This window comes from Gorilla gorilla, chromosome 1, assembly GCF_029281585.2.
Source record: "Gorilla gorilla gorilla isolate KB3781 chromosome 1, NHGRI_mGorGor1-v2.1_pri, whole genome shotgun sequence".
Lineage (NCBI taxonomy): Eukaryota > Metazoa > Chordata > Mammalia > Primates > Hominidae > Gorilla > Gorilla gorilla.
The window spans coordinates 192649549-192663768 of NC_073224.2; the positions used below are offsets into that span (position 1 = coordinate 192649549).

Below are 14220 nucleotides of genomic sequence, written 5' to 3' on the forward strand. Positions count from 1 at the left end.
TTTTTTTTGAGAGGAGTTTTGCTATTGTTGTCCAGGCTGGAGTGCAATGGCATGATGTTGGCTCACTGCAACCTCCACCTCCCATGTATAAGCGATTCTCCTGTCTCAGCCTGCCAAGTAGCTTGAATTACAGACGTGTCACCATGCCTGGCTAATTTTTTTGTATTTAGTAGAGACGGGGTTTCACCATGTTAGTCAGGCTGGTCACGAACTCCTGACCTCAGGTGATCCACCTGCCTCATCCTCCCAAAGTGCTGGGATTACAGGCGTGTGCCACCATGCCTGGCCCTCATTTAGGTTTTTTAAAACGTGGCGGTGTACCATATATATGAGAGGATACTTATAGTATATATGCATAGTTAATAGAATAACAATACACATTTGTGTACCTATCCCCAGTTAATTATATAACATTGAATTTTTACAAATTATAGTTTTTATTTCTTTAAGTTCTGTATGGCTTTTTTATTCAAATTTGCCTGGTCTTTTTTCATAGTATCTTATTCCTGGCTTATATTTTGGTTTTCCTTTTACATTTTTTAAAGCATTTAAATCATACTATATTTTGTATTCAATACAGTAGTTTCCCCCCTTTATACATGGTTTCACTTTCCATGGTTTCAGTTACCCACAGTATAATACAATAAGGTATTTTGAGAGACAGACTATATTCACACAACTTTTTTACAGTATACTGTTAAAATTATTCTATTATTAATTATTGTTGTTAATCATTTACTGTGCCTAATTTATAAATTAAACTTTATCATAGATATGTATGTATAGGAAGAATCATCGTATATATAGGATTTGTTACTATCTGCGGTTTCAGACATCCACTGGGGGTCTGGAACATGTCTCCCAGAGATAAGGGGGCACTACTGTAATGCTGATTATATCTGAAGCCCATACACAGTATGTAAAGAAATAGATGTGACTGTTTCAATCAAAATTTACTTACAAAAACAGGAGACCTACCTGCTGAGGTTCATAAAGTTAACAAAATACCTGGAGAACAACTATAGTTTCAGTGTCTGTTTATTGCCATTCTAGTTTCCAAGTGGCCCTCCCTATCCCCTGCCTTTGACCCTGGGATTTCCTGACAATGATCTTTCTGTACATTTTTAAAAATGTGTGTTATAATTTAGACAGCATTTTATGGCAGGAGGTTTTTTTAAGATATGAGGTCTACCATATTCATAAAAGACTTGTTGTTTTTCAGAAATCCAAAGCTTGTGGTGACTGAAAAGACCATCCGACTTGCTTATCGTCATGCTAAGCAGAATAAAAAAAATTCGTCATGCTTTTTACTTGGTTCTCTGACAGTAGACGAAGGTAATACACTTTTAAAAATGGACCAGTGCTCACGCCTATAATCCCAGCACGTTGGGAGGCTGGAGTGGGAGGATCACTTGAACCTAGGAGTTTAAGACCAGCTTGCATAACATAGTAAGACTCCATCAGTACAGGAAAACATTTTTTTAAATTACTTGTATGACTGCGATAGAATTTATTGATTCGGCCAACTATTGTATTTGCTTTGTGCTAATTTTCTTTGCTGTGTACCAAGGATATGAAGATGAGTAAAACTATTAATTACAGAGTTCACTGTCTGGTCAGATGGATCAATATATATAAGCAAGTAAGACTTTAGTATATGCTTATAAGAGTTTAGTTTACTGTAAGAGTTTAGTATTTAAGAGTTTAGTGTACTATTGGTATGAACAAAGTGTTTTGCTATAATGTAGTCTTGCTTGGTTGATTTTATGTTTTTAATTAGTATGCTGTATAATAGCTGTTATTTTTGTTCTACAGATGAAGAAGGTGTAACATTGACAGTAGATCGCTTTGATCCTGGTCGAGAAGTACCTGAATGCCTAGAAATAACCCCTACTGCTTCTCTTCCTGGGGACTTTTTGATTCCATGCAAAGTTCATACTCAAGAACTTTGTTCAAGAGAAATGATAGTTCACAGTGTAGATGACTTCAGTTCAGCTTTAAAGGTGCGATTCATTGACAACTTGATAGTTAATTCAACACAAGAATCAAAACTATGTTTAGTATGCTGTATTTTAGTAAAACCATATTTGAGAATTATTTACAATAATTTGATTGAATTATTGTGAACCTAAAATCCAACTAAATGTGTTTCTGAGGGCAAAAACTCTAGGTAAGCGATATGAGTAGCCTTTCAGAAGAAGCAGTGTAACCGAGATAAGAAAGTTCAAGATGTACTTAGGGTAGTGTTTAGGGTATACATTTTTGCTGAATTTGTGGGCAGTCAGACTGGAGTATTAATTTGGTCAGATTATAGAGAGGCTTGGCTGGGCGCGGTGGCTCTTGTCTGTAATCCCAACACTTCGGGAGGCTGAGGCAGGTGGATTGCTTGAGCCCGGGAGGTTGAGCCGTGATCACACCACTGCACTCCAGCCTTGGTGGGAGCAAGACCCTGTCTCAAGAAAGAAGAGCCTTGTCTGCCAGCCTGACGAATTTGAACTTTGTCATATGGGCCATGTAGTAATTGAAGGTTCCTGAAAAAAGAAAACACTGTCAAATCAGAAATAGTTAATCTGATAGGGTAGGCTGACCGAAGTTAGAGAGAGTAGCCATTGTAGAAGTTGGGCGGGTGTGTATTACAGGGGGATGTATTAACCTATAGTACAATGGTAGCAGTGAAACTAGGAAGGACATAGTGGGCATGGGCAAATACAGAGGGAGAACTAACTTGACAATTTGTGGTAACAAGAAAGGAATCAAAGAGGAATGGACTTTAGATTCTCTGAGGCTCAATCGGAATTATTTTATGAGGCCAGGCACGGTGGCTTACGCCTGTAATCCCAGCACTTTGAGAGGCTGAGGCAGGCTGATCAGGAGGAGTTCAAGACCAGCCTGGCCAACATGGTAAAACCTTGTCTCTACTAAAAATATAAAAAATTAGCTGGGTGTGGTGGCACACACCTATAATCCCAGCTACTTGGGAGGTTGAGGCAGGAGAATCGCTTGAACCGGCAGGTGGAGTTTGTGGTGAGCTGAGATTGCACCACTGCACTCCAGCCTGGGCAAAAAGAACGAGACTCCTCAAAAAAAAAAAAAAGGATTATTTTATGTCCATTTTTTCCCATGTAGTAAATATTTATTGGGGGTGAGTCCCCAATAAGACTGAAGTGCTGCTAGGATATCTACATTGAAAATGTGTAGTGGAGCTTGGGAGAGTAAATCTTACTTGTTTTGATATAATTATTCACATAATCTTTTGGTCACATGGAATAAATGAAAACTGAAATGTTGTAAATCAGAACTCATTTAATTTTATTAGTGCAAGATATTATATATGTATATGTATCAGTATAAAATAAACTTTGGCGATATGGGCACATTTCAAAGTTTTAAAATAATTATTTAATATTGATTTCTCAGGCTCTACAGTGCCATATATGTAGCAAAGATTCCTTGGACTGTGGTAAGCTGCTTTCCCTAAGAGTTCATATCACTTCCAGGGAGAGTTTGGACAGTGTGGAATTTGACTTGCATTGGGCAGCAGTAACTCTAGCAAATAACTTTAAATGCACACCTGTGAAGCCCATCCCCATTATTCCAACAGCTCTGGCAAGAAACTTGAGCAGTAATCTGAATATTTCTCAAGTTCAAGGGACTTATAAATATGGGTAAGTAAAAGATACATTAATCTAAACATTAGTTGCATTAGTATATTTTCAGAATGTCCATGTAATGTGAAAGAATTGTCCAGTCAGTTTATATGACAGAGATATGGTGGCTTGGTTAATAACCAGGGAAAGTAAAAAATGAAATGGTTTATTTTTGTTGAATATGAAGTTTTCTTTAAGTTGTGCCACCACCTACAAAAAATTGGTGGTAGGGCCTGGCGCAGTGGCTCACACCTGTAATCCCAGTACTTTGGGAGGCCCAGGTGGGCGGATCACCTGAGGTCAGGAGTTGCAGATCAGTCTGGCCAACATGGTGAAACCCTGTCTCTACTAAAAATATAAAAATTAGCTGAGCGTGGTGGTGCATGCCTGTAGTCCCAGTTACTCGGGAGGTTGAGGCAGGAGGATCACTTGAACCTGGGAGGTGGAGGTTGCAATGAGCTGAGATCGCACCACTGCACTCTAGCCTGGGCAACAGAGACTCCGTTTCAAAAAAAAAAAAAAAAAAAAAAGACAAAACTGAGTGGCCATAAAGTATAATGTCTGGATAACTAAGTTCTTTTTTTGAGATGGTGTCTTGTTCTGTCACCCAGACTGGAGTGCAGTGGTGGGATCTTGGCTCACTGTAACCTCTACCTCCCTGGTTCAAGTGATCCTCCCACCTCAGCCTCCCGAGTAGCTGTGATTACAGGTGCATGCCACTACACCGGCTAATTTTTGTATTTTTAGTAGAGATGAGGTTTCACCATGTTGGTCAGGCTGGACTTGAACTCCAGACCTCAGGTGATCCTCCTGCCTCAGCCTCCCAAAGTGCTGAGATTACAGGGGTGAGCTACCATGCCCAGCCCCAGAGACCTCAGTTTAAAAAAAAAAAAAAGGTGGTGGTAAAAATTATATTAAAATTGGAGGCCGAGGTGGGTGGATCACGAGGTCAGGAGTTCAAGACTAGCCTCACCAACATGGTGAAACTCCATCTCTACTAAAAATAACAAACAAACAAAAAAGCCGGGCATGGTGGCGCGTGCCTGTAATCCCAGCTACTCAGGAGGCTGAGGCAGGAGAATCGCTTGAACCTGGGAGGCGGAGGTTGCAGTGAGCTGAGATCACACCATTGCACTTCAGTGTGGGCGGCAGAGCGAGACTCTGTCTCAAAAAAACCAAAAAACAAACAAAAAAAACCAAATTGGTTGATAATTTATTATTTGAAAATGTAAGGAGAAATTGTGTTCTATATTGTATATTCTGTATTCTTTGTATTTTATTTAAGTTTTAGGCCTTTTTTTTTTCTTAACTATAACCTAATTATGAACCCAAGGGAGGCTAGATAATTTATTTATAGTATGCGGTTTTAACTGTGAATAATGAGCATTGCAGATAGAGAAAGGAGATAATTAAATAAAAAGTTACAGTACTCTTGCTTACCAAATTGCCAACTACTTGAGGGTGGAGTTTCCTCACAGAGCTGGAGTAGAATCCTCTCCAGCTTCCTATCTCCACTCTTAATTTCTTAGGAAATATAAGCCAAAATGCATGCTTTCTAATCTTCAGCAAGGCTGCTTCCCTGAATCTTCATCTATTTTCTTTATCTATTATCTATAAAACTAGGTTAGACAATATAACTACTCTACTTTAAAGTTTGACCAGAGATTGCTCCAAGTATTACACTTCTGGCTTACTTTCCCAGTGACTCCACCCGAGTTCCTGTTAGGCCTTTCAATCTAAAAATGTTTGCCAAAGTACACTCAATTGCAAGTCTTATTCTCTAAAAATACCTCTTCAGAACCAGATTCTGACCAGAGCTGTGCTTTCTGATTGGAGTGGCCCAAAGGAAAAATTGTTGGTATATTCCAAAATCATGGAGTGGTCAAAAGTGAGCAAAAATTGTTTGAGTTAAATGAAACATTTAATTCTCTTAATTAATAAAGTACTTCTCAAGTGGAGCATGGGATATTTTGTTTAAATTAACAAAAAAATTAATTTGTTTTCCTTAGTACCCATCCCCATTTACTTGTATAGCATGAATTTACCTTTCTTGGAATTATCCATCTGTGACTGCTGGGCGGGCATGCTGGTAATAACCAGGATGTTCAGTATTCTGTCAATCACCTATTCTCCTTGCCACTTCCTATCTAGAATCGTCTATTAAATTGGTGATATTTGCCATGCCAGGTGCATTGACACACACCTGTAATCCCAGCTGCTTGGGAGAGTGAGGCAGGAGGGTGGCTTGAGCTTAGGATTTCAAGGCTGCAGTAAGCTACAATAGTGCCTGTGAATAGCCACTGCTCTCCAGCTAGGACAATGTAGTGAGACCCCATCATTAAAAAAAAAAATTTGACATTTGCCCTTTATATACCCTAATATTTACTAGGGCCCATTATGGCATAGGCATTATGTTAGACATTGGAAATAAATAGATTAAAAACTATACTTAGTATCTATTGAATATGTTGACATGTAAACATGATGTGTTATAATGGAGGTTTATATACAGTGCTGGGAAAGTAGGGGGAGGGATGTCCAAAATGCCTGGGGAAATCATGGAAAGCCTGAACTAATTCTTTTTTTTTTTTTTTTTTTGAGATGGAGTCTCGCTCTGTTGCCAGGCTGGAGTGCAGTGGCACGATCTCAGCTCACTGCAGCAACCTCCACCTCCTGGGTTCAAGTGATTCTCCTGCCTCAGCCTCCCAAGTAGCTGGGATTACAGGCGCCCGCCACCATGCCTGGCTAATTTTTGTATTTTTAGTAGAGATGGGGTTTCACCATCTTGGCCAGGCTTGTCTTGAACTCCTGACCTCATGATCCACCCGCCTCAGCCTTCCAAAGTGTTGGAATTACAGGCATGAGCCACTGGGCCCGGCCAGCCTGAACTAATTCTTTTAAGGAGTAGAAATTTATCAGATGGGCAAGACATGAGGGAGAACTTTCAAAGCAGCTGTGTCATTGTTGATATGTAAATCTTACGCCAACTCAGGCTTAATATTCTTGTCACAAGACCTGACAAATGTATTGTCTTTGTGTTTTAGTGTTATTAGAGCAATAAAATATATCATCAGTGGTACTGCCAAGGCTTTATATCACTAATGGCATTGTTTTTGTTTTCTGTTTTTGAGACGGAGTCTCACTCTGTCGCCCAGGCTGAAGTGCAGTGGTGCGATGTCGGCTCACTGCAACCTCTGCTTCCTGGGTTCAAGTGATTCATTCTCCTGCCTCAGCCTCCCGAGTAGCTGGGATTACAGGCGTGTGCCACAATGCCTGGCTAATTTTTTTTTTGTATTTTCAGTACAGATGGGGTTTTGCCATGTTGGCCATGCTGGTCTCAAACTCCTCACCTCAAGTGATTTGCCCACCTCGGCCTCCCAAAGTGCTGGGATTACAGTAAGCGTGAGCCACCATGCCTGGCCCACTAATGGCATTGTTTTTGAAGAAAGACATAACAATAAAATTAACAATTCTACTTTGGTTTTTTGTATTCTTATAACTTGCTGTCAATAATAAATATAATAAAATATAAATATAGTGTAATGTCCTTTTAGGAAAGAGTGAGCTTTTGGGTTTTATGATGGTTCCAAAGTCCTTTGACAGTGGTTGGAGGAATATGGCACATGGAAGTTTGATTATACCTCTCCTAATTCAGTCTCCTTCACTTAGAAGTCACATCTGTTGCAGTCTTGTCAAATCACTTGGATGCATGAACATTTTCCAGTGATAGGGAATTCAGTTCTTCCAAGGAAACCTATTTGGTTCTGAAACTGCCTACCTTAATGTTAACACTCTTGATTAAAGTAAATTGTAAGTAAAGTTATAGAGCAAAACTTTTAAAAAAGGTGTATAATCTTCAATGTCTTTTAATTGATAGATGGAAGTTTTAAGGTATTAAATCTCTTTAATCTCTTCCTCTTACCAGAGTCTTTTTACTGAGTAGTAAAAAGTTTCTGTTTCTTTTGTGTGTGCAAGACAATGTTCATTTGAATTATCTCCCCTTTCTAAAGTATGCTTCAGCATTTAGATCATGTCTTAGGTAAAAAGTACATAATTTCAGTTATTTTCACATGAATGTCTTCTGTTTAGATATCTTACCATGGATGAAACACGCAAATTGTTACTTTTGTTGGAATCTGATCCCAAGGTTTATTCTCTACCATTGGTGGGAATGTAAGTATTACATTATTTATGAAAACCTTATCAGCCAAATGTTCAAATGTATATGATAAGCATGTGACTCAGTTGTATTATAAATATTTCGATCATTTTATAAAGCCACAAAGGTAAGTGGTTGTCAGGTTTTCTTATTTTACTAGTAGAATCAGCTAAAATAAGATTTTACCCAATCTTTTTTTTGAGATGGAGTCTTGCTCTGTGCCCAGACTGGAGTGCAGTGGAGAGATCTCGGCTCACTGCAATCTCCATCCCCAGGTTCAAGTGATTCTCGTGCTTCAGCCTTCTAAGTAGCTGGGATTACAGGCGTGCATCACCATGCCTGGCTAATTTTTGTTTTTTTAGTAGAGACGGGGTTTTACCATGTTGGCCAGGCTCGTCTCAAACCCGTGGCCTCAAGTGATTTACCCGCCTCAGCCTCCCAAAGTGCTTGGATTACAGGTGTGAACCATCATGCTCAGCCAGATTTTGTCCAATCTTAGGAAGAACTCTAACATATAAAACAGATAAAAGCTTAATTCTATGACCGGGCGCAGTGGCTCACACCTGTAATCCCAGCACTTTTGGAGGCTAAGGTGGGCGGATCACCTGAGGTCAGGAGTTCAAGGCCAGCCTGGATAACATGGTGAAACCCCATTTCTACTAAAAATACAAAAAATTAGCCCGGCATGGTGGTGTGTGCCTGTAATCCCAGCTACTCGGCAGGCTGAGGCAGGAGAATCACTTGAACCCGGGAGGTGGAGGTTGCAGTGAGCTGAGATTGCGCCATTGCACTCCAGCTTGGGCAACAAGAGTGAAACTCCGTCTCAAAAAAAAATAAAAAATATAAGTTGAATTCTCCTAGTTGAAGGTGAAGCCTTAGAGCCCTGTTTCTTCAGTATTCTCTCACTACCACTCATCCTTAAGTCACCCTAAAGAACTCAGGGCTCATAATAATACCATTTAAAATCCACTGTCAGTCAATCTTGCAGAAATCTCCTTTAGTGTTAATGGCCTTCTCTTTAGAGTAGTAATTAATGATATTTATGTGTTTACTTTTTTTATATATGTATACATGTTTTGAGACAGGGTCTCAGTTTGTCACACAGGCTGGAGTGCAGTGGCACTATCATGGCTCACTGCAGCCTCAATCTCTGGGGTTCAGGTGATCCTCCCACGTCAGCCTCCTGAATAGCTAGGACTACAGGCACCGGCCACCACGCCTGGCTAGGTTTTGTATATTTTGTAGAGGCGGGCTTTCGCCATGTTGCCCAGGCTGGTCTGGAACTCCTGGGCTCAAGCCATCTGAGTTAATGATATTTAGACAGAATATTTAGAAATTTATATTCATTCAGTATTGAGTACTTATATACAGTATTATGCTTGATAATGTGTTGAGGTTTAAAGCTTCTTAAAGAATTTAAAATCAAAGTGAAGTGATAAAACATTCAAATATTCATACACAGAAAAATAAAGTATATGATTTACTATAAAGCGACCAGTATGGAAAGTGAACACTTAGTATTTGTAAGAAAGATATGATAGGGAGCATTTTCCTAGAGAAGACAAACTTGAGCTAGACTTTCAATTGTTTAGATAGTAGAAGGGAAGATTGATAGGGAAGGGAACCCATGTAAGGGAATGGCACATGCAAAGTGAATGAGAATGCATGAATGTTCTCTGGACCATGAAATCTACTTATAGTTTGCTACAGTCCTAATATACGCAATGGATTGTTGATGCTTAAGTAAATATTAAGAGCCTTCTCTCTTTCTGACTACCTGTATATATTACAGCATTTAATCCTCAGCAACTCTGTGAAGTAGTTTTAGGCTGCAAACTAGTCTGTACTACCTTAGCCCATTCTTTCCAGTCCAAGCTAATTCATTCTAGTATACTGCTTTCATCTCTGTTAACCATTTTCTTTCCCACATCTCAGGTAAAAGAGGACAGAGATACACGTGCTTGCTCTCTGTCTTTCTCTCTCTCTCTCTCGATATATATCTATAAATCTGTCTATATATATCAATATAGTTATGTAGATACAAATGTCTATATATTCTTCCTCTTATCAGCACGTTTTTAGATTTCTTATTACTAAGGCTCTTTAATGTATGGCTGATAAAAGCCATACGTCTACTTTATTATCTTAGGAAGAATGTAAATTATGCTATATATGTAAGTGACTATGGTTTTTAATTTCTATCTTTTTCTTTTAGTTGGCTGTCTGGAATTATACATATCTATAGTCCTCAGGTATGGGCTTGCTGTTTGCGATACATATTCAATTCTTCTGTTCGAGAAAGGCAAGTGATATTTTATTCTGTAGTACTTTATTTCGATCCTTTCCCCCATTCATAGTTTATGGTCCCATTTAAAATTCATGTAATGCCTTAACCTTTTACAATACTTATAAATAAACACGTACATTAAGAAAAAACAAACCTTATATTAAATGAGAATAAAACCAGATTAAAAAAAGATGAGGTTGCAGTATACCTGGAAATACCAAGGAATTCACTTGCCTAACCACAGAACACAAACCTTTTGGGGGTGGAAAAAAACTGGAGATTGTCTACTGTAGTATCCTATTTAGTAATTAAGGAGGTTAACTTTCAGTGAAATGACTGCAAATGAGTTTGGATTTGTTACCTTACAGGTGTTTTATTAAGTTACATAGTGTTACTACTAATACACAAAGAAATACTTGAGACAAGATTTTTAATTTCTTCCTGAAACTGAAGCCTAAACATTGGAATTAATAGTTAGGGAAACTTTACTTTTAACCTCAACTCATTTAATAGATAAAGAAGGTGACATCTTTGTCAGTATTTGTCTCTCACCTTCTTTATTTATTAAATGAGAAGGTCTATTGTTATCTACCTTGGGTGGCTGTAAAGGACTTAAACTATATTGAAAAGGCAGTACAAGCACATAGTAATAAATTGACATATGTAAATATCTACAATAAAAGTAGATCTCTCTTCCTCCCCATTTCCCTAGACCCCATTCTCAGAGGCAATCACTGTAAAGTGATATCTTGTGCTTCCTTCCTGAAATAGTCAATATTTCAATATTCAACATAGACAAGTATCACCTTTTCCTGGCCTGTAAAAATTAAACCATAGCATCCTTTCTTTTCTTTATGTTGCTTTTTTCTGTATAAATTATACCTTGGAGATCATTACATCTTGGCATATACAGATTTAATATACATATTTTACAACTGAAGAGTATATAATACATACTGTATTTTAAAAACTGGCCCTTTTGTCTTGCAGATAGTGGTAGACTGAACATTTTATACATACATCTTTGTGTGCATATGCTAGTATATTTGTAGGATAAGTTTCTAAAAGTTTTTTTCTAGGCCAAAGAGTATGTAATTTAAAATTTGGTAGATATTGCCAAATTGCCCTTCAAAAAGACTGCACCAATTTATAATTTTTCCAGCAGTACACGAGAGTGCCTTTTTCTCTACCTGCACTAACACTGTGAAAGAAATATTTATTTATTTATTTATTGAGCACCTATTATATCTATTATGTTCACAGTACTGGGGATCAGAGTAAACAAAGGTCCCCAGACCAGGCATGGTGTCTCATGTCTGTAATCCCAGCACTTTGGGACTTTGGGAGGCTGAGGCAGGAGGATCGCTTGAGGCCAGGAGTTCCAGACCAGCCTGGGTACCATAGCAAGACTCTGTCTCTAACAAAAAAAAAAAACAAAAAACAAGTTAGCTGGGTGTAATGACACATGCCTGTAGTCCCAGCAGGAGGCTGATATGGGAAGATCGCTTGAGCCCAGGAGTTCAGGCTGCAATGAGCCATGATTGGGCCACTGTACTCCAGCCTGAACGATACAGACCCTGTCTTAAAAAAATAAAATAGGCCAGGCATGGTGGCTCACATCTGTAATCCCAACACTTTGGGAGGCCAAGGCAGGTGGATCACTTGAGGCCAGGAATTAGAGACCAGCTTGGCCAACATGGTGAAACCCCATCTCTACTAAAAATGCAAAAATTAGCCCAGTGTGGTAGAGCATGCCGGTAATCCCAGCTGCTCGGGAGGTTGAGGCTGGAGAATCACTTGCACCCAGGAGGCAGAGGTTACAGTGAGCTGAGATCGCACCACTACACTCCAGCCTGGGCAACAAAAAATAAATAAATAAATAAAAAATAAAATAGTCCTGCAGAGACAGGCAATAAACAGAATAAATAAAATAAATAGTATGTTAAAAGGCGATGAGTACTGTGGAGAAAAATAAAGCCTGAGAGGAGGATGTTGTGTGTCTGAATGATAGTGGCAAGTAAAGAGTTGCCGTTTATTTATTTATTTATTTAATTTTTAATTTTTACATTTTTATTTATTTATTTTATTTTACTTATTTTTTTTGAGATGGAGTCTCGCTCTGTCGCCCAGACTGGAGTGCCATGGCTCAATCTCAGCTCACAGAAACCTCCACCTCCTGGGTTCAAGCGTTTCTCCTGCCTCAGCCTCTTGAGTAGCTGGGATTACAGGCATGTGCCACCACACCCGGCTAATTTTGCATTTTTTCAGTAGAGACAGGGTTTCTCCATGTTGGTCAGGCTGGTCTCGAACTCCTGACCTCAGGTGATCTGCCTGCCTTGGCCTCCCAAAATGCTGTGATTACAGGAGTGAGCCACTGCACCCGGCCAAGAGTTGCAATTTAAATAGGTGGTCAGGGAGGCCGACTTGAGGTGAGGAAGTAAGCCTTGTGGCTGTCTGGGGCGCTGTCCTAGGCAAAGGATGTGTTAAGTGTAAGGGCTCTGGGTGAAACAACACATTACATCTTCAAGGAGCAGCAAAGAGGCCACTGTAGCTAGAGAGGAGTGAAGGAAGGGGAGAGTAGCTGGAGATGAGCTCAGAGAGGTAAGTGGAGGGCTGTTGTTAAACTTTTGACCTCTGCTAACCTGATAGATGAAAAATAAACTTTTCCAATGATTTATAACCTCGTCTTCCAGGAACTGCCTAGTCATGTCTTTAGCGATTTTTCTCTTAGATTGTGTATCTTTTCTTTTTTTTTTGAGACAGAGTCTTGCTCTGTTGCCCGGGCTGGAGTGCTGTGGCACAATCTCGGCTCACTGCAAGCTCCACCTCCCGGGTTCATGCCATTCTCCTGCCTCAGCCTCCCGAGTAGCTGGGACTACAGGCGCCCGCCACCATGCCTGGCTGATGTTTTGTATTTTTAGTAGAGACAGGGTTTCACTGTGGTAGCCAGGATGGTCTCGATCTCCCGGCCTCGTGATCCGCCTGCCTCGGCCTCCCAAAGTGCTGGGATTACAGGTGTGAGCCACTGCGCCCGGCCTGTGCATCTTTTTATATTGCTTGTGCTAGCAAGCTCTCTCTCTATACATATAATGTAAAATACATAGAGAAACACATATTGATGATATATAGCAATGGTTTTCCCCCCAGATTGTCATTTAAGTTTAACAGTATTTTTCCCAGACTTACTGTTTTTTAGTCATATTTATTAATCTTTTTCCTATCGTGTTTAGAAAAGATTCACCCACTCCAGTTGTATTTACTGAAGTAAAAAAATCACTTGTATTTTCTTCAGATGCTTTTGGAGTTCTACTTTTAACATTTTGTTTTAACTTTTCAAGATAATTAGTTATATTTAGATAGCAGAAATTAAATGTTAGTTTTAGATCCTTTGCTATAATTTAGTACAATTATGTTTTATTATCAATTACTGATCATGCTTTAAGTTCATATTGACAGTAAATCCTCAGTAAAATTAATTTTGAATTGGTCTCTTATTCCTTTTTTTTTTTTTTTTTTGAGACGGAGTCTTGCTCTGTCGCCCAGGCTGGAGTGCAGTGGCGCGATCTCGGCTCACTGCAAGCTCTGCCTCCCGGGTTCACGCCATTCTCCTGCCTCAGCCTCCTGAATAAAATAAAATTTTTTTTTTGTAGAGAGGAAGGGTCTCACTATGTTGACAAGGCTGGTCTCAAACTCCTGGCCTCAAGCGATCCTCCCACCTTTTGCCTTCCTAAGTGGTGGACCCCAGTTTTTGAACAAAAATTGCACCTTTTAGTCATTTTGTTAACTAGATTGGGAGACTCACATGAGGTTATTTGAGTGTCATCATGTTATCCTCATTAAATTTTAATTAAATGACTTTTTTTGTGCAGGGTTTTTTCAGAATCTGGAAATTTCATCATAGTTCTCTATTCTATGACACATAAGGAACCTGAGTTTTATGAATGCTTCCCTTGTGATGGCAAGATACCTGACTTTCGGTTTCAGTTGCTAACCAGTAAGGAAACATTACATCTTTTCAAAGTAAGTGATTTGATTGCCTAGTACATTAGTGACTGTTTAGGGTTTTGCACTTTGGCAGTTTAAACCCAACAGCTTTTACCCTTTAAAATAGTAATCCAAACTATTAT

General features: G+C 39.2%; 1 protein-coding gene across 6 annotated transcripts in view; it reads left to right on the forward strand.

Moving 5' to 3' along the window:
• The window catches only part of STIL (STIL centriolar assembly protein), a 78035-nt gene that overhangs the window by 24057 nt on the left and 39758 nt on the right, over positions 1-14220 (forward strand). For 3 of the 6 annotated variants that reach the window (XM_063698985.1, XM_055348222.2, XM_055348225.2), the window contains exons 4-10: positions 1223-1335; positions 1816-2003; positions 3418-3460; positions 3602-3665; positions 7737-7820; positions 10022-10108; positions 13963-14113. In XM_063698985.1, coding sequence (XP_063555055.1) covers positions 1223-1335; positions 1816-2003; positions 3418-3460; positions 3602-3665; positions 7737-7820; positions 10022-10108; positions 13963-14113 — 730 coding nt within the window. Of the gene's footprint in view, positions 1-1222; positions 1336-1815; positions 2004-3417; positions 3666-7736; positions 7821-10021; positions 10109-13962; positions 14114-14220 lie in introns of all 6 variants that reach the window. The other 3 variants (XM_031004168.3, XM_031004179.3, XM_055348216.2) reach the window with 1 other exon arrangement.